The following is a 21,908-nucleotide window of genomic DNA, read 5'->3' on the forward strand; positions in this document are numbered from 1 at the left end:
TCACGTTTTGTTACACGGAAATACTAACCATCAGAGCGAAACCGCTTGTCTTTGTGAGCAGTATCCCCATGTGATGCAAACTAAAACAAGTTAATTAAAAAGTCTAGTGACATTTATGCGCAATTTCCTTATGTTATCTAAAAATAGCTCTGCCGTATAATGCTGGGGTGCGTTCAAGCTAGGAGAACGATCGGTTTGTAGGTGTTTATGTAATTTTAAAATTTGTGACCGAACGAAAAGATATTTTTGAAAACTTTCTTCGGCAATATTGTTCTAAATTATGGCAGGAATCGATTGGTAAATGTTTCAAGTCGCTAAGGTGGTCTGGTTGCCGAGATATGGGCCAAAAACTGCATTTTTTCGAGGTTTTTTGGCTTTTCCGAGAAATCCAGGAAGGAATTCTGGAATTTTTTTGGCCCACTATCATCCTCGTAACTTGATTAACAAATTTGCTTTGGAACTAGTCCTCGATATCGCTTCGTTGAGGAGGAGATACGACTTAAAGCTGCGAACACACATCCATACATTCATACATCCAGAAATGATGGGTTAATAAACGCAATTCTCCAGAATGGAAATTGCGCTAAAAATAATATCGGAATATTATCATGTAAGGGTGTATTGTATTTTACACCGTAAACGCATGAATTGTAATGGGTAACTTTAATAGTAAATAAAAAAAAATTAAAATAAAAAAAAATCATATATAACGCTAATCCTAAAGCATTACACATTAACCACCAGAAACAGAAGAGTGTTTCTTCCAGACCTTTCTTCTCCGGGAGGGGGGGGGGGGGGTCTGATGCATTTTTTTTTGGGGGGGGGGGGGGGGACGACGACTATAATTTCCGGGGGAGCAGACACTGGTAAAATTATATGTTTTCTATATAAATTTAATTTCGTCCGGGTGGGGGGGGGGGGGGGTAGAGTAATTTTTTTTATAGAAAACACTGCCACAGACCAAATTGATTACTAATTAGTAACTATAAAATATTGACCACAATTTAAGCCAACAAGCTTAAAACTGAAATGCCTACACTAACAACTATGACCAAAAATCTTGCATACATAGAAGAAGTATACAGAGCTACACACACTTAATAGAAGACAGCCTGCAATACGGGACACACGCGTAATTAAAGCAATTGAGACCTACACCGTATGCAATTACTTCAACACTGTTTGTTTTTACCAAAACACACACTCATCCTATCGTACATAGCAGAAGTTATAATATGTGTTTCTATATTGTTTTACAAAGTTTTTGGAATTTTTAGCTGTAGAGTATTTATTTGCATTTGGCAGGCTTAACTTCAATTGTAAAATAGTTATCACAAGCGAAGACCTGTGAATTTTGTAAGTGCATGATTTTGCGAGTTTTATTTTCTGTCGCTGTCGGTCTTGATAGTTTGAGTCTGATTATATATCTATTTAAATGAAAGTATGTGCTATAGTAGTTTGTTCGAAAGAGATCTGGATATATTAACGTAACAAATCCTGGACTCTACAATCTGACTACACACGAAGTCCACACACCATGCCAAGTGGCGTCTGTGTTAAGTGTGGACAATCATCGCTCTAACATCTGTGATCCTATATAACACAGCTGATGTTTATACGCATCAACAGAGTTTTAGAAAAAAGGTCGCACAACAAATATTGAGATTAGTGTCGTGTTGATGAAAAAAAATAGGGCACGCGCTCAAAACTACTTCATTTAAAACAATTGAACATTGTCATATCGAGATATCGAGTGTTCTAAATTTCTTTATTTTTAGATTGCACCAACGCCCACGATCAGTACGTCTTTATATATATATATATATATATATATATATATATATATATATATATATATATATATATATATATACATATATATATATATATATATATATATATATATATATATATATATATATGTGTGTGTGTGTATGTATATATTTATATCTATAATATAAGCGGGCTGAGCGTGTGTCAGTCCTTCCTTCCTTCTGTCATAGCTATAGCTTTTGGAACCATAAAAGTAAACTACGCTCTTTGCAGTGCTTTTCAGTGCATGGCTGAGTCTTATTATAAGTAATAGAGTAGGGTTTGTTTATATAACGGCATAGAGCTATTTTATAATTGCCACCGTTTTTACTTTTTTGCATAACGTAAAGAAAATATTAAATACTCGCACATTGCTAAAACATATTAAAAAGATCCATGTCAAATATCATTTTAGTTTATATTCCTAGAAAAAAAGGATACATTTTCATAAAAGTAGGTCGAAAAAACTAATTTATTCAACATTTTTTTGTGTGGTAATTTTTGCAAGGAAGGTAATTTGAAAATATATTTAACTCATCAATAATTTAAGTTAATCTTTTTTTTTATTACTACCGCATTGATTATTATATTTTAAGGTTCATAATTAAAAAAAGAAAAAGTTTAAGATTATTTATATTATTTATTATTATTTTCTTATTAGTCTATCATTTCTCAAAATCATTATTTTTTTGATTTTGCTTTTGTTTTTCTGTGTTATGAACACAGATGGTGAAATTAGACTTTTTGAGAATAATGGAAAGGCTCTCTCTGTGCGCAGACGCCTGGGAAAACGTGTTAATTTTTATTATTACTTCCACATTGATTATTATATGTTAAGGTTCATAAGTAAATTAGAAAATGTTAAGATTATTTATATTATTTTCTAATTAGTCTATGATCTCTCAATTTTGTTTTGTTTTTGTGGTTGTGTTGTGGTTGTGTTGTGGTTGTGGTTGTGTTATGGTTGTGGTTGTGTTGTGGCTGTGTTTTGGTTGTGTTGTGGTTGTGGTTGTGTTGTGGTTGTGTTGTGGTTGTGTTGTGGTTGTGGTTGTGTTGTGGTTGTGGTTGTATTGTGGTTGTGTTGTGGTTGTGGTTGTATTTTGTTTGTGTTGTGTTTTTGTTTGTTTTGTTCTGTTCCAAAGTTGGTACATTTAAAAAAGATTTACCGTGGCGGAGCACGGGATGCAGCTAGTATTTATATAATAAAGGCGGCTAGGTAATATGTTTTTCGGTACAATGTGGTGTATTTGTTTATTAGTTAGAAATGGCGTAGGAAGTGTTTAAGGCTTTAGATAGTAGGGTTAAGTTGGTGAGGTGTAAGGTTTACAGCAGTAAGATTGCATTTTGTATTATATGGTGTTTTCGTATGTTGTCGGGTGGGATATGAGGAGGTGTGTTTTGAAGTGTGTGTTAAGTGCGGGGTGTGGGAAGGGGTTCGAAAGTTAGATGGATTTGAGACTTCGGTTGTGTTGTGATCGTCATATGGATCATGTATGGATTTTTTTTCAAATCCATGCGTTATGTTGTACTTTCACAATGGGTTGGGGTGAATAGGGGGCGGTGTATATGTTGAGGAAGTGGTTTAGTGTATATCGCGAGTGTAGTGGGATAATTACTAATAAATGCTATCGGCACAACTTCGGCCTTCACTGCTGGCACTATTGGAGGATTGTTTATGGTAGACCTGATTACATCCAGAGCAAAAAGGGCATCACTAATGTGCTCTAGATCTAGGGGTGTATTAAACCTGCTCTGGTACCTTAGAAAAAAAAATTACCTTTTTGGTGAAAAATTGACTTTTTGACCAGAATAACTGCTCTCTATTATTGTTTATTGTTTGGCTTGACCTAATAAGAGGTGACAATGTGTTAGTACGCCCAAATAAATATTGCACAGTTCCATGATAAAATTTTTGTTATTTGAACCACTGTATGAAATTGTCATTGCTGGCATTGATTGTGTACTAGCTTTGTATGTTCTTTGCACACCAAATGATAACAGTCATTTCAAACTAATTTTCTTTGCTTGTCGCATGATCTGGCACACATGTAACACTCTCAAGCATAGTCCTGGATGAGAATGTGGGGTGCTTGCTGTTTGTGTCGGTATATTAAGGTGAAAATATCTTTATAACATTGACGGTACTATGGGGTCTATATGACCCCAAGCGAACAAAAATCAAAATAATAAATAACCGTTAATACTTTGAAAATATTAAACATGTGTAACGTACTCATGAAGGCCTTATGAAAAGATACACGGCAGGTGAGGTCACTAATCCTGGTAGTTTTTCAAAATAAATTGCTCTAAAAATGGTTGGGGTCATATTGACCCCATGGTACCAGAGCAGGACTAGTCTCTCCAACTGTCCTCAGGTGTATCAAATTTTCTGTAATTATCAGTTAGGTTGAAGAAAATAACAAAGCAATAGCAACTGTTGTGTTTTGTCAGTTTATCTTAAATAACAATCAACTATTACTTGTTATGAACAAAACAAACAATCAATTCGGTTAATTATACTAAGTTTCTAGTAAACAGTTTTATTGGATAATTTTAAACATAAAAAGCCATTTTATATTTGACTTGGTTCTTTAACATTAGTTCGAAGATTATCGCCTTCATCCACCTGCTCTGACTGTATGCTATTATACTGATCATATAGCGACGCAAGAATCCACGATATTTATTTCCCTTTAATACAGTTGCTCCAGTCAAGGTATTAATGCAATCAAGTAAAGGTACCTGAACTCTCACGTTGAAGTTACGAAAATCCTAAGTCTCGTGCAAAGAACTAGTCGCGTCATTTTAAAAACAAAACTAGGTAGTGAAATCGTACATTACTCGTTAGTACAATTGGTTTCTATTCTAAGTGTTAAACGATTTATCTACTCACCGTTCCGGTGTACATCCTGCCAATTTAAACACCCACTACCCTTTTCTTATGTTATTGTTACACAATAAACTCCAATACAATTGATGTCTTTTCTGTCTTAAAGGGTTGTATAGACCATTCCAGTACAAATCCTTGCCATTTTTGTTTGTAAAAAAGCCCCCCCCCCCACCCCCACTATGTTGGATAAAGTTGGTAGAGAGGTTCTTTTACTTCACTAACATTTATTATTGTTACACAATCATATAACACGCTTTAATACAATTGGTTTGTTTTATATGTGATAAAAGTTATCTACTCACCAATCTAGTGTAAATTCATCAGATTTTAGTCATCTAAAACGCCCCCCTCTCCACCAAAAGAAGTGTTTCATTTCGTTCGGGGGGGGGGGGGGCGGTAGACTTGGAGCCCCCCACCCCCCCACACCCGAAGAGATGTCTGGAAGAAACTGCCCAAAAGAGGATAAAATAGAAAGCGGTTTTACCGGTCACTGGTTCATAAGGGTATCTGTTTAACAGTTACACGGTAGAAGACTGTTCTATCAGTATGTACAAGCTTGTTGCTGTCAATTTTCTGGACTTTGACTGTTCATAATTCCAAACTACAGCTTAAAATGAGCTTCAATTCTTTTATCTTAACACTTTGGTGCCCAACTGGAGACGGCGCCCCCCCCCTCACCCCCCCCCCCTTTTCAGATACACCTTTGACTCTATTAGGGTTCGTACTTTCTAAAGTTTGTCAAGGATTTCATACACTAGAGTTAACAGCTTGAAATTGTAGCTTAATTAAAGAGGAAATTGCCATCTCTTTGTATAAAATATATAACAGAAAACAACGTGAAATGTAATCAGAATTTTAAATTTGTATACAATAGAAGCGTAGACGAAACAATAAATTGACAAATGCAGAGTTTTTCAATTTATTTCAGTTTATTATTAATAGAGTAATATTAAAAGAAAAGAAAAATACAATTTAATTGCACGCGATTTAAAATAACAAAAACTTTATTGAATTAGCATAAACCAATATTATTAACAGCGATTAATTAAAAAAACGAAAGATTTCTTCATTACATTTGATTACATTTTGAGAATTAAGTTTCCATCAAAGCCATGGTTGCTGAGTTAATAATCTTGCGAATAAGTAAAATAGAAAAAGTGGTTAAAATGACATACACATGTGTATCTATAAAATAATTCCACATATTTAACATTTTTAATTACCTCAACACAAATGTGTTGCTAAATTTATTTTTTGCATTAAACATTTAATTTGCAGCTATATTGTGGCTTGATGTTTGAAGAAAAAAAAAGCATCAAACTTTATACAGCATACACTTCATATACAACATTGTCGTAATAACTTCAAAAATAATCGATGCGTTAGATTAAGAAATGTTAAGTTCATCAGCAATGTTTAGTTACACTTATTACAGTATAAAGAAAATCAAAATGTAATCTGAACATAAGATAAATTGTTAAACTTTATATTACTCAAAATCAATGCTTTTCGACAATTAAAAAATTATACAATAATAGTTCATTTGTTTACACCTTAAAAGTTTGGTTTAGAATTTTTTATAATTCCTTACTCAGATTAACTAGATTGTTTTAACCATACTAAAATAAATGGGAATTCTAAAATGTAGGGCTTTAAAGCAAAATATTTTTATGTATCCCATAACACATCAGTCTAGGCAAGCTTGCTTAAATACCTGCTGTTTCTCATATCTGATTGATCTTCTTACCAAAACCTAAAATCGTTAAGGCTAGGCGAGCTATCTTTGGTACCGGCTGTGTGTCTGACACACCACAGACACGTCTCACTAGAGATGGTGACACACGGTACAAACATCTGATTGGTGACACCATCCTGTGACACACGTCATGTGGCAGCACATCGATGTAGCAGGAGGCCACGACACCGTCCACCACAATGGTGCCGCTTCTGGTGAAAGGTGCGTACAGACCTCTGTCCACTCTGTAGGTGACGTCAGCCACGCTTGACCAGACAAACCCCAGCTCAGATTTCGTTAGAATTTCATCTCCGACTTTGACATTTTTAGCGGAAACAAAACGTTCTATACCGTTTTTCTTACAGAGAATTAGATGTTCTGGTGAGATTGTGAGGTGGCTTGTCTTTGAATGGATGACGACAAATTTTGACATGACGCCGTGTTCTCTATGTCCAAACATGTAGATCTCATCATAAAATAGTCCCTTGTTTTTATCAAATGCTAGAACTCTCATTCCAGTGTTTAAATTCTTCATGCGTACGACATCTCCATTTTCCAAAATAACCACTGAAAATTCTGGAAAACAGTTAACTTCTTTTGCGACTTCAGGTGTCACCTTTTCATCAACCGCATTAATTTCGTCAACAGTTTCAACCAAACAAGTCATCAGCTCTAACACACTTTTATCTTCTTTCAGCATAGTATCTCTACTTGTTCTTTTAACTTCAATTTGATTCTTAACATTCCAAACAGCAGAAAAGAGATTGTAAATCTGTGTACCTTTATTTGGATTGCCTAGTATAATAAAGAGATCGTTGACCTGAGCTTCGATACTGGGGCTAATAGGTTCGTCACTTTTTAGTTGCTTTAAATCTTCATAAAGTGATTTGCAGGAGCTGGTGAAGATGTTGTCTAACAAGATGCTGTCACTGAAAAGTTCTGCTCGCATTCTTTCAGCATCTTTGAACATTTGATTGGTATAAGGAACCCTGCCTAATGAATCTATATAGTTGACTAGAATTACTAGTTGTTCTTTCATGCATTTCTCGTCCTCAGTTTTATTATCGAACAAAACACATCTGTTGTCACAGGCCTTTAATACCTTTTTGAAACATTTATTTTGGTCTCCGCTTAGCCAGTCAGAAAAAGATTCGTTATCTTTTTTTAAATTATCCCCCTTTGTCATTACAATAATGACATGCTCTTCCAATATATTTTCCCCAAACAAAGATGTAAGCATTTCGATACACTTTTGTTCTTCTTTTGTCATTTTAACCCCGTAAGCAAAAACCAGTAAGATAGCATGAATACCCTGGGAACAATGTGTAATGGCAAGACTAATTGCTTGAATCGCTTCAGCGTAAATTTTAGAATCTGCCGTTTGTTCAGATGTATTATAGACACCAGGCGTATCTACGCACGTAATTAAACGCGAGTCGACGATGGCACTGTTGGTGCTGGCCGTGATTGTTCCCGATTGTGTACTATTGCTCGCTTCAAACACTGACTTTCTGAGGATGCTATTTCCTGTTGAGCTTTTCCCGTGTCCTGTTTTACCAAGTAATAATAACTGGATGGGTTGTCCACTTGGAAGCTGCTCTGTTTTTCTCTACAAACATTTTTAAAAAAAAATATTCATTTGCATGAAGAAACAATTTATATAATAGCTTAAATATATTCCTAAGATCTACTTTTTTGTTGTTGGTGTGAATCATTTTCAATAGTTAAATTTTAACGATGTCTGTATTACAATCGTCCTTTAAACCTGGTTGAGGTAAATATTCTCATGCGGACAAATCACTTTTTAAAATGGATAACCGCTGTCTTTCAATGAAATCTTGTTCCCATATTTTAACCTTTCAGGTACCCAGGAAGACATTTTTCCTCAAACATATAGAACGAATAACGTTTTAATCGAATGAGTTAAAAATGGCTTCATCAAAATTGCTAAATATAGTCTTGGCATGGTAATAAAATCCTTGCTGCAAATCTAAACACAGATAAATTTTACAAAAAATCTTATTACCTTAATGAAATCATCGACAGTCTTAACGACATTGGACACGCCTTTTAACCCCGTAAAATGCGATGTATCAATATACCGCAAGTCGAGACCAGCTATGGTTAATGTGGCATTTAGACCATGTTCCTCAATGTTCTCCTGCAGCTTGTTTGCATCTTCTGACATGAAGGAAAATTCTTGCCGTTCCAAAATTGACTATCAGAGTAAGAATTAAATAAGCGTTTGAAAAAAGTAATGAATGTTTCAGATTTTAACAATAATTACAATACACAAGAATAACTACTGCTGTTATACACCCCAGTTTATCAAGTCTTCTTTTTATTTACGAAAAAACAGACATTAGTGTATAGATTAGTAGCGGGTTAGTTTAGTTGTTGAGGTTATGGTAAGTGGCGAGTGCAGAGTGATAGGTGGATGATTCATTGACACTTAAAAGAAAAGTTGTTTAACGTTAAGTAAACAAAGCAATGTATGTGTGTTTGTCTGTCTGTCTGCCTTTTATGCAATGCTACATCTTTCACCCGATCACCAAAACGTTTTAGGAAGTTGTTGAGAATAATCTGCAAAAAATGTTTTTTAATTTCGCAAGGGTGGCGCCCCGGCACGGTGCGATCTTTCTCTCTATAAGGTATAAAAAAAAAAGGGGGATGCAGTTCGACACCGTTCATCAGTGTACCATGGAGAGTTGATGAGAATACTCCCGAAAATGTGTTTTTGAAAAAAAACTATATGTGGCGCCCCGGAGGGTGCGATTTTCGCCACGGTTTGGCGCCCTAAGTTTTAGAGCGACTATCTTAGCATTTGGTATCCGTTAATCGGGCGTCTTGCATATCGGTAAAACTACAATAGACGCTACATTTAAGCAACTCAGTTTTAGTAAACAAGGTTACGCGTCTAAGAATATAGGATTGGTAACGAATTGATGAAACCATCTTATATACTTCATCAGACTTTCTTCTAACCCGTGCATGCAACTATATATATATATATATATATATATATATATATATATATATATATATATATATATATATATATATATATATATATATATATATATATATATATATATATATATATATATAGTAGCATGCACGGGTTAGAAGAAAGTCTGATGAAGTATATAACATATATATATGTATATATATATATATATATATATATATGTATATGTTACGGTCAAAGCCCGAAGTCGGCCAATGCGCGGATTGGCCGGCCTATCCGCGCATTGGCCAATATCGCCTCTCATAGGTCGGTCAAAGTCCGAAACTTTGCTTGATTTCGGCCTTTGGCCGGCCAGTCCGCGGACTGGCCATGGTGGACCGGCCAAAGTCTTAATTAGAAGATCATCGGCTAGGGACGACCGGCCAAATTCCGAATTAGAAGATCATGAGCAGATTTTGGTGTTTTTTTATGCCGTAAGGATCATGAAATTAAGTCTTTATTGATTATTAATTAAAGTAAATGACAGAAACATTCCATTTTTTTATTGTACTATAGTCTCAATCAATCAATATTATCATTTGTTACAACAAATTGAACTTTTATGACATTTAGAAGTACATAGCAGCTTGTTATTTTACACTTGCAGCGATTTGTTGTGCACTTAGTTGTGCAATTGCAGCGAGTGTAGCCTTGACCCTCAGTCAATGATTGTGAAGATGCGATGGTTCGTAGTGATTTACCTCAGTGCCAACTGACGACAATAAGAGCAGTTTTTCGTGAAGAATTGAAAACTCAATTCACCATCTTTAAAGTTTGTATTTGATGTTTTAAGCTTCTTAGCACCTTGAGTTTGCAAACCAGTGTGAGCTGCTGACCTGTGTTCCATGACACCCACGCCATCTCAAGTCGCTTGGACACTATTGTTCAACTTACAAGGAACGCGGCAAAGTCTTTTGAACGTTCCGTCTTGTTGCACGTGGTAGGTGATGGCGACTGTCTTTGATTTTGTTCTTTGATGATTGTCATCATGGAGGAGGCTGTCACATACAGTTGTAGCCCATATATGGAAACTAACATGGATTTACATATTTTTTTCTTTTGACAGCCATGTCTGACGGCCTTTTTTATCCAAGTCGCCTTGCAGATAGAATGCTATACAAAAAAGCCAAACAATACGTTACTCACAATGAAACCGCACCCAGAATAATGAAAACGCGATCACAACTTAGTCTAGATAGGACATTGGCCAGGACATACCGGCCAGTGCGCGCATTGGCCGGCCGATGTACAAAATACGCTGTCGAGTTTAAGCGTTTCGGACTTTGGCCAGTACGTCTCGGCCAGTGCGCGCATTGGCCGGTCAATGTACGAAATACGCTCTTAGTGCTAATTTCTTCGGGCTTTGGCCAAGAGAGCCGGCCAATGCGCGCATTGGCCGGCCAATCCGCGCTTTGGCCGCACTTCGGGCTTTGACCGTAACATATATATATAGTAGCGTGCATATATATATATATATATATATATATATATATATATATATATATATATATATATATATATATATATATATATATATATATATATATATATATATATATATATATATATATATATATATATATATATATATAAATATTTATATAAAGATAAACCAATTTCTATATTCTTCACCCAACGAAGATTAACTGCTGCCTAAGCCAATGGAGGGGTTATTGTTAGTAATACTAATATCGCTACAGTAAGGTATAAATACGAAATGATAATGTTGTGGAAACTACAAAAAAAAGTTTAAATGTACTATATAGATAATAAATACAGCCTAATTATAAATAAGAATAACAGTACCTCTAGTTTTTTTGAGGCCTCTGGATAATCAGTGTAAAAAGCTAGCAGAAGGCTGTAATATCCTTTTGCCTCAGGATGGTCACATTGTAAATATTCTTGATTAGTTGAAAGCTCTTGATAAAAAAAAAATTACACTGATACAGAAAATAAAAATATATCATAATACAAACATAATTGTATGTAACGTACAAGTACAGCATACAGGAGACCTCATATGCAAAACAATTTTTCGCTAAAAATAGATTACTTAAGTCCAGAGCAATCCAGGTAATAAATACCGTCTCAATTGAAAAATGTAATGTTGGCGAAAGTAATCTAAAAAATGTTGTAACTAAAATAATGATAAATAAAATAATAATGATTAAATGTTTATGCTACATGGTTTATAGCTTAATAATTTGTCAAAATTTATACACAATTTATTTTTAAAAATTCCCTACAAATAATAAAACAGTAAGTAGTAACTAATGGTTTTATTAAATCATTTGGCATACAATATCTCTCAAAAGATAAAAATGAAAGGCTCCCTATAACATTTAAAAAGTAGACTACTAAAAATAATAATCTAATTGAATTTTTGCCATTTAAAATAATGAGCGAAAATGTAATTTAAGCTTAATTACAACCTCAACAGCTAAATAAAAAACCCAGAAAAAATTCCATTTGTAACAGTTATTGTAAAACTGCAGCGAAGCTATTATTTTATTATCAAATATATTAGGCCTGGTTTCATTATTTATTGCGAAAATGTAAAAACTTGTTTTTAAATTAATAGAATCTTTTATTTATATATATATATATATATATATATATATATATATATATATATATATATATATATATATATATATAATCCCACCTGATTGTAAATTCTTAATAGTCACTCTCAAGTTATAAAACTGCCCTTCAAACATCTTTAGATCTGTACTGCCTGGTGAAGCTTCTAAAAAAGATATACGCGTAATACATATATTATACCCAGAAATATTGGTATAAGATCAAGAAGACACTTAGATACCTGTTTAGGAACAAATAGATTAACAAAAGAAATACATATAGATTTAAGTTTAAGTGTATGATAAGCTTTGTCATATTAAGAGTTTGTATTTTACTTTCTTGTATACAAAGTATAGAGAAAGTAATGTATTATGCAAAAAATCGGAATCGAGATTTTCACAAATCTCTACGTTTTACACCTCCCTGGGTCGGAAAAACATAGTTTTGCAAAATCGTGTCCGTATGTCTGTATGTGTGTGTATGTCTGTGAACACGATAACTTGAGTACCGTTACAGCTAATTTAATGAAATTTCATACAGTGTTTTATATCAAATTATTAATTTTTTTATCAATTTTTCAGCAATTTCCGGTTACCGGAAGTGGAGCTTATTCTATTTTTAAATTTTCAAAAGTCTAAAACTCAAGTACTGCTTCTGACAGATAAATAATAAATATTATTTAACAATATTTGAAAACGTTTAGTGGAGATCATTCCCGCTTTATTTTACATACAGATCAATCTAATTGAAATTGTATTAACATGACTCAAAACTTGTGGAAATATATTTGTATGGATATTTATATATTTAGACGTAGACAAATGCAAGAAAAGCGTTTAGGTCTAGCCAGAAAACTGATTATTTAATTCTTTATAGCTAATTAATTAAAAACTATTTGTGCGAAAAAAAACTCTCTTCCAACTTACTATTCTATTATTTTAAAATAAGTTTTGTTAATATTAACCAAATTATAGCCTGTTTTACAAGTTAGTCGGTTTGCTAGTTCTCAAGCTCTCTCAAGCCAAACCGGTAAGCTGTGCTCGCGCAGACTTAGTCGTTTTGAACGATCGTTCGTTTTGTCCAAGGAACTAGATTTCGTTAAGTTTATGTTTCTAAATCATTATTAACACTTGATTTAATTTTAGGCTTATTGATTTATTATTTAAGTTTAATTTACTTTATGAGGTTAGTTTACTTTTAGTAGATGTGTTTTAGTATGTCTTTATCGCTTTCGACTATTCATTCATTATGGCCGTAGTTCGGACCTATAAATTGTTGAAGGTTATGCTTTATTTATTACGTGTTTTTATAAGCAGTTTCTTTTTGTTAAATTTGGTAGGTGCTGCGTTAGTAGGATAATAATACTACTAATAAAGTTTATTGAAAGTTGTATTACAAACTAAATTTACAAACGAGACATAACACGTTAATTACAACTAAAATTGCACTTATTTTTAAAATAGGGCACGAAATAAAAAGTGAAAACCAAATTAAAAATATGTGTGTATTTTTTATGTATTCTTTAAAAAATGTCTTATGAAAAAACACTGAAATGGGTAAAAAATAAAATAAAATGAGGCAAATCATCATAACAGCTAGTATTTACGCCTTGTTTGTTGGTGCTCATATTTGAAAGCTTTTATCTTTCTGCAACTCATGTATAGCTGGTCAGGGACTAGGGATTACATCTTAATGTTGCGACCCAAGTTTTGCAATTGCCACCTATCTTCGAATTGAATTTGAAGTAATTAGTAGCATCATGGTTGTACTGTATATTCTGTTGCATTAAATTCTTGAAAGATCAGACTCTTCTATATGGTAAGACTGTTTTTGGGAGATGCTGGTGTCTTGTATGGTAGAAATGGTTAGCTGAGAGAGCCTGTTCAGTTGTTTGGTAAGGCTAGTCTCTTGTATGGTATAGCGAGAGGTTGGTCTCTTTCATGGTACGACTGATGCTGGTATCTTGAAAGATAAAAACTGATTGTTGGTAAGTCAGACTGGAATATTTTTGTGACTACTAAAATGACATTATTCTGTTGCATGACAGTTTGATATTGCAAGCCTTCTCCCTCTGCTGTGTGGTAGCATCTGTAAATACAATTTCAGATCATGTGATTAAATAATTTCAAGTTTGATCTGAAATCTGATGATGTAATATTAATCACTATAGCATGCTAATAACTAAGCTAAAGTTTTAGAAATAACAAACATGCTTCAATGGTTAACCATTGAAGCATATTTATTATTTCTTAAACTGAATAGTCATCTGTATATTGGGCCATTAAAATAAAAGCTAAGCATTTAGATCTAGTATATAATACTGACCATGAAGTGTTGAGACTTGATTTGTACTAGATTATAGGTTCTAAATCTTGTTTCAAAGTATTGTGTAAGTTTAATAAAAATGCAAACAAAACAGTTAGGTTCTCAAAAATCTAACAGGAAATAGGTTTCATTAAACAAATACTCTTTGTTTATTCTTCTTTAAAATGATTAAATTTAATATAATTAATCAAATATATCCTTACCTTCAAGTACTTTATTGTTGTGGTGTAAAGTCGTGTAATTGCTGATCAAAAGTATACAGACAGATATCACGTAATTCTTTTTTCCCGCCAATATTTTTAGAGCAAGAAATAATAATCGGAATGCTTAGATGATTAAATATCGATAAACATTTTCCTGTAATTATAACTCAATAATCATTCTCCAGATTTCTATAAGTATTTTCAGGCATTATGGAGAATCATACTGGCTTTTGATTTATTTGAGTGAGATGGTTTGCAACCAAGACCATTGATATAAATGATACATATTTATAATATATATATATATATATATATATATATATATATATATATATATATATATATATATATATATATATATATATATATATTGTAAATATATATACATTAAAATGAAGGCTTCCCTAAATAGTCTATATTCGCCAATGGAAATAATGTGCATGGGTTTATAAATCAGTAAATTACATATATTTCTTCGGCTCCATAGAGAAGCGTGCATGCTATTAGCATACACAAAATATCTTTGGAAAAAGCTTTGTTAAAATTGACTCATATTATTTTGGGTTCTCAAAACGTGTTAAAAATATTTTACTGATTTTCTTTAGTTTTAATTTGATTAATCTCACAATTCACTATCTGAAACGTTTATTTTTTGCTAAATTTACAAAAGTTTCAATGCATAATATTAGATTCTTATGTTGCATAATGCATGTCATAAAATACATTCTTTTTTAAAAATAACAAATTCGATTAAATTACATCATATATTACTGATTTAAATTAATCATTTTTAAATATAACAATAAAACAAAACATATAAAAAGCCACATATTCAAAATTTGTTTTAAAAATGTATCCAAATATTTATAGGCATTAATAACATTAAAAAAAACATTACATTTTGTGTTTCTTACCATTCCAAGCATGATATTCTTTAAACTTGATGACGTCATTAGTTGTCTTGTATTCCTTTTGTTGTTCCCACTTTTCTTCGTTTTTACTAAAAATATCCAGCATCTTGGCAACATCTCGCAAGTTTTCAACATCATACTCATGAAAACCGAACACGAAAATCTTACATTCTAACCCTTTCAAGAATCCTCTCTTAATCATTCGGTCGAAATCTTGTAAGTTTTCAGTTAGATCCGTTTGTTTTTTTGGATCTAGAACTCCACTTGATGTTTCCAGCGCTTTATAAATATCATCGCGAATTGACTGTATTATACTGCCATCTGTATAAAATAAACTGTGCATGTCATGAAATAATATAAATATGCACATACACTAAGACTACTCTAACCTCTAAAATTAACCCTAACCGTAATTTAACACTAAACATAAAATAACGCTGACCCTGACCATAATATTAAGCCATAACTTTTGACTAATGTATCTTTAACGCATAGGGATAACATTTACTATCTCTACCTTATCTAATGTAATTTATGAAGGTTGATATCAAAATGTACATAAGGGAGCGAGTATTAATCTTGTGGTCAATCTACAGGGTGGAAACGATCCGGGAGGGGAGGAAGAGATAAAAAAAAAGTAGGTAATGGTTTGATTTAATTAATTACCGTTATCGAGAAAATGGAGAATGATCACTATTTCATCTCCTATATCCATGCTTTTCACCCAGTGCGTTGGTTTATCTTCATCTTGACTTGCTTTTAGATCTTTATAGCTTTCTTCCATAGAGGCGTCCCTATCTGTTAGACTAACTGTTTCCTGCAAAAGAAAGAAGAACGTACACAAATGAAAACATGAAAATCTTAGTTACTTTTTATATAGAAATATTTCAGACAGAGTATTTTCTAGTTGCGCTTACGTTTACAGTCAACCACCTTGGTTATGTCTTGGTATAAAAGATAAGAGAAGAAAAGCAAGTGTGCAGTTACTAGCTGACAGCAAGTTCACAGTTACCAGCTGTTAGCAAGTTTGCAGTAATTTTTAAATTAAAATTAAACGACTATTTGTCAAATTACATTAAAACGCAGATATTCTTGCGCTATTATTGGCGAACAATTTATCTGAAAAGTTTGAACTAAATTGTTGCATTAGAAATGAGTCAAAATTAAATTACAAGATTTGCCCAAAAACCATAAAAAATGACATTATGGACTAAGTGTTAGTTTGTAAAATTACCAGAATGTTTTAAATGGCAAATTTACTTGATTATGAAAATAAAGCTGCTTACAAATGCTTATTATAAACAAATAACGTAACAATAACAATTAGTTATGCTGAGTCATACAAATTGTATTATAAATACGTTGTTTAACATGTTCTCATGCAACTAATTACGTATGTAAAAAAAATGCAAATCTTTTTCCTAAATACAGTTAACACCCACATGGTACATAATGTATTTCCCATTTAAAATGTGTTAATTTTTACATAACTTTTTGTCATGTACACGATACGTGAGTCCTAAGATACGTTGTTTGTTTAATTATGAAGTTATACTGATACAGTTAAAATCGCACAAGCCCAATGTGCGTTATTTACTGCTTAATGAAATATGAGCACTAATGAACGGTATAAAATAACAAAATATAACCCGATAAAAATTAAATGTTTAGTATTACCACTGATATATTTTTTTCAAACTATGCTGTAAATGCTTGTTTAAATTGAAATATGTGTTGCTCAAAACACATAAGGATACAAAAAAATTTTCTCATTACCTTCACGTAAGTTTTCCTTATCATCAATGTTTCTGAATGTGGAACATATAACGTTAAAAGTGCTTGCTTCACACCTTCATTGATGATATGACCTGTCCATACCTTCAGTGCGTATTCTTTGGGTATCATAAGTATATCACAAATATCATCAATAGATTCAGTAAATGAAAACTTTGATTCTAGCTCGTCGACCTGGAGTATGGAAATAAAAAGGATTAAATTAAATACAACAAGAATATCCATGGTTTTTTTTTGTTTTTGTTTTGTTTTTTTGGATAGCCGCGCGGTGCTGAAATAAATCATCGCCATAATTATTACACTTAAAGATAAACATTAACAGAGCACAAAAACCAAACATCTCTCTATCATTTGTATTTGAATTCTTTAAAATATTCGTTCTTTTCCCGTAATCATTATATTAAATTTTAACTTTTGTATATATTTTATAGACCATACCCCACATCCCACATTCCACTACCACTCATCCTACTACCCAACACCCCCACATCCCACCACCCAACTGCCCCCCGTCCCAAAGCCCACTCAACCCAACATCCCTATACCCCACACCCCACCATACCACTATCCCACTACCCCACGCCCCCACATCCCACTACCCCAACCCCCACATTCCACACCCCAACAACACACCCCCCACACGCTCACATTCCACACGCCCACGTCAAACTACCCCACACCCCCACATCCCACTTCCCCACACCCCCGCATCCCACACCCCCACATCCCACTACCCACACCCCCACATCCCACTACACCATTAAATTATATAGTAAATTTAAACAGCAAGTTAATGGTAAGAACAAGAAAGACAAGATAGAAATACGCTGAACTATAACTTACCGGTTTAATTATCTTGTGGGTTTCCCGAAACTTGTACGCACAATTTCTCAAGATGTCACATTTTCTAGCATCGTAAAGATCTCCAAGTATCATCCCCGATGTGTAGGGCACAACTCTCTCCATTTTGATTGTGATGTTTTAAATCAATCTGATGTGTGGAAAAAATGAAATACTCTGTGCATTATAATAACTGAGAAATCTGACTAAAGGGGAGTACAGCTTTAGAACTGTAAAACTCTCTAACGGATTGATGCTTATTAGGCTTTAATATACATAATTGAAGGGCTCAGTGGAAAAAGTACTTAAGTTACATTTTTTCAAAAATGAGTTAAACCGGTATATTATTTGTTTACCTTCACTAAACCATCCCTGTAAATTTGGGCCATGGAAACAGTACCGAAGTAGCTTAATTCGAATACTTTGCATCAGCTGTTTTGGTATTTCAGCTTCAATTTAAAAACTTTGCACTCATTTTTCTCAAAACTCTCAAAATACACTTAAGTACTTTTTCCACTGAGCCCTTCAATTGCTTTCACCATCCGGCTTCATAAATTCTCTATCGAGAGATCCATTCTTCCCTGGTTCCAGCTGTCTCTATTTCTCTTCGTCTGTGTTTCTGTAGCGATTTGTTTTTTTACGATATAAGGTTGCTGACCTTATGCTCAACCCCCAACCTGGAGGACCGGGGTGGTAGTTTTCGTCTGACCCCTACCCACGAAGATCTTCCCAGCTTGGTTGAACCTACTAGAAGTTAACACTCCCGGTGGTATAGCTCTGGGGCTCATCAGGGTACACAAGCTGCCAAGCTCTGGGGGCGGTCAGGGTACACAAGCTGCCAAGCCACGACAAGTCCATAGCACCAGGTGACAGTTGATTATTAGGGGTCGTCAATAAATAAAATCACTATCATGATGAGTAGGCGGAAGGTGGGTTGATTTCAATTTCCGTGACGATGTGTGAAGTAAAAGCATGAGGGAGGGGGTGGACTTTGCAAGTGTAACGTTACAAAGTTGCAAGTAAAAACGTATTTAATATTCAAACTGAAATGTTAATTGAATAAGGTACACAAAAATCAAGATAAAGTAGGGGAAAAAGTTGATGGGCTGAAGAGATCAAGGCTAAAAACACCAAAAGGTCCCGAGCTCGAACCCCGGAGAGACGCAGCTTGTAATCTAGGTAAGAAAACTCTAAACTAAAAAAACGGCGGCCTTGCAGATTGTTCTTGGACATGCTATGGAAGTAAAACCTGAAAGAAAAGCAGGCGAAAGTAGGATTGAACTCCGAGCCGCATGGTGCAAATTATTTTCACACGTAATAATTAAGAATGAGTTTGAGGAAATCTCCTACAGTATACTCGAATAAATAACACGAGCTGACCCGCGGCGTATCATACGCCGCTATTTAATTGTTTTATTTTCTACTTTTCAGTCATTCATAATTTGTGAATTCGACAGTACCAATGCTGCCACTGAATATATTTGTTTTAAAACACTATCAGTAGCTCGTTAAGGACGATAACCCCCTCCTTTCCCCAACCACTACCCCCCGCCCCGTGAAAGCAGCCTCTTCTTAGTTACCTCCCCTAAGTTTAAAATCGTTTCCAACTAAATTATCTGCCCCTAATAGCCGTCACTAAACCCGGCTCTACGATTGTAAACATTTAGCGTGAACCACAGCTCACCAGACCAAGTAGGGGTGGGGGTGGTAGGGAGCGCGCTTACAGCTTGGTGTTTTCTAGGGTCTCCAAGAAGAGCATTATATATATAGAAAGGTGTTGTGACGCAAGTTTACGTCATATAGGTCAAACAGAAGTAGGCAGAAACAGAGCATAGCGTAGTTAGGTAGACCAATAGAATTACGGGAGATTACTGGTCACGTGAGACGGTCAGATGACCACTGAAGCGTGGGTCGGAAGTTAGAGATAGGTAGCGCTAGGGGAAAGATGAAGTTAGAGGTAGATAGTGTTAGGGATGGTCATGGGAGCGAGGAGAGAGAAGACAAGTCTTAGTTGTAGTTAGATAGTGTTAGTAGACAGTCATGTGTTAGGGCGTAGTTATGGTAGGAGCCTATTTGATGTGTAAATAAAAAACTGCATTGTATTGAATATTGGGTATTTGTGTTGATTCTACACTGTAACAGGCGTACATAAGAAGAGACGATCCCCGTAAGAAGGTATAATATATCGTATGTTCATGACAGAACATTACAGATATATATATATATATATATATATATATATATATATATATATATATATATATATATATATATATATATATATATATATATATATATATATATATATATATATATATATATATATAATCAAATTTTCTACAACCCTGCATTACATTTGGTGGTAGAACTGCCATTACCATATTTGCTAGGGTAACGGTTTGTTCAACTTACACCCTCACAACTGGTGGTTTCCACAAACCCACCCTCTCAATTAGTGGTTTCAACGACCTCACCCCCACAACTAGTGGTTTCAACGACCTCACCCCCACAACTAGTGGTTTCAGCAACCCCACCCCCACAACTAGTGGTTTGAACAACCCCACCCTAACAAAAGGGAATAAATAAACAGTCCATAATACACGGTATACTTAAGGACGACACAGTAAACGTTGTTACTAAAACCTGTAAAACTCGCGTAAAATTACCCCAATTTATTCGCTTCAAAACTAAGAAGAATTTAATGTAATCGTGATGATGTTCTAATAAGTAAAACGTTTATAAAAAACTGTTACTCTTATGTTACTGTCACAAGCTATATCTAACAAATGCTCCACAAAGTTTATTTGGTTTTACTACAGTAATTGCGCTACGTTATTCTTAGTCTTTATATTTTCAGAGTTTCTTCCAGACATCTCTTCGCCCCCCCCCCCCCCCTTCTCCCCCCCCCGAAACAAATGTCTACAAACACCCCCCCCCCCCCCAACGAAATAAAATTCATATAGAGAATATACACTTTTACCAGTGTCAACTGCATCCCCCCTCCCCCGTAGAAAAAAGTCTGAAAGAAACGCTGTATATTTCTTTTTCTTTCGGTGTTATATACAGGAGCAAGCACGCGGATAATTTGTAGGAGGCTTACAGTTTTCACAATTTTCATAGAAAGAAATACGTAATATCGGGAAAACCCTGTACTTGAGTAATTCACAACTGATGCATTTACAAAATGGCTGCCATGGAGCTATAGTTACACCTCAGAAAAAATGGAAACAGATCGACCGCAAATAATGTTATCTTAAAGGATACTGAACCCCCCCCCCCCCCCACATACACACACAATGCTCATGTATCTTCAAAAAAAAACAAACAAAAAAAAAAAACTTCCGGACTACTAAATGCGTGACCCAAATAAACCTTACTACATTAGCTTGAATGCCATGTGTTTTAAACTATTCAATGTTTTTTTTGATAATGGCATTTCTAAATCTATGAGCTGATTATCGAATCTTGCTATTTTTATTTTCGCACACATAATACTTATTAACTGTTTATAGACTCATACAGATGTGCTGAGGTAGATTGGTGAATACAGTACGACATTACATAATATAATAGCAAAATGCCTATATCAACAATCATTCTTTACAATAATCACTCGTATAACATAATCTTAAGAATTTTGATTTAATTTATTAATATAATCTCAAATGCTTCTCGATAGTTAATAAACTCAAAAACTAAATTTATGAAGTGCAGTACTTACCAGTCAAGCTTACATCAGAACACACGTCTGCGTTGTGTAGAGTTAATGCAGTAACAGCTGCTCACGTTTAGCAGCATCCAACGCGCA

General features: G+C 34.1%; 1 protein-coding gene across 1 annotated transcript; it reads right to left on the reverse strand.

The window, feature by feature from the left end:
* Positions 1 to 5,618: 5,618 nt before the first annotated feature.
* On the reverse strand, positions 5,619 to 21,904 carry LOC131950339 (uncharacterized). Its single transcript, XM_059312441.1, has 9 exons — positions 21,822 to 21,904; positions 18,104 to 18,251; positions 17,243 to 17,434; positions 16,133 to 16,283; positions 15,470 to 15,787; positions 12,110 to 12,193; positions 11,251 to 11,363; positions 8,464 to 8,655; positions 5,619 to 8,046 (listed from the first exon to the last, which is right to left on the reverse strand). The coding sequence occupies exons 2-9, from the start codon at positions 18,224 to 18,226 to the stop codon at positions 6,427 to 6,429; spliced, it is 2,793 nt and encodes a 930-aa protein (XP_059168424.1). The 5' UTR covers positions 18,227 to 18,251; positions 21,822 to 21,904; the 3' UTR covers positions 5,619 to 6,426.
* Between the last annotated feature and the right edge of the window lie 4 nt (positions 21,905 to 21,908).

This window comes from Physella acuta, unplaced genomic scaffold, assembly GCF_028476545.2.
Source record: "Physella acuta isolate Inbredline_101_S28 unplaced genomic scaffold, ASM2847654v3 ptg000756l, whole genome shotgun sequence".
In the NCBI taxonomy this organism is placed as follows: Eukaryota; Metazoa; Mollusca; class Gastropoda; family Physidae; genus Physella; species Physella acuta.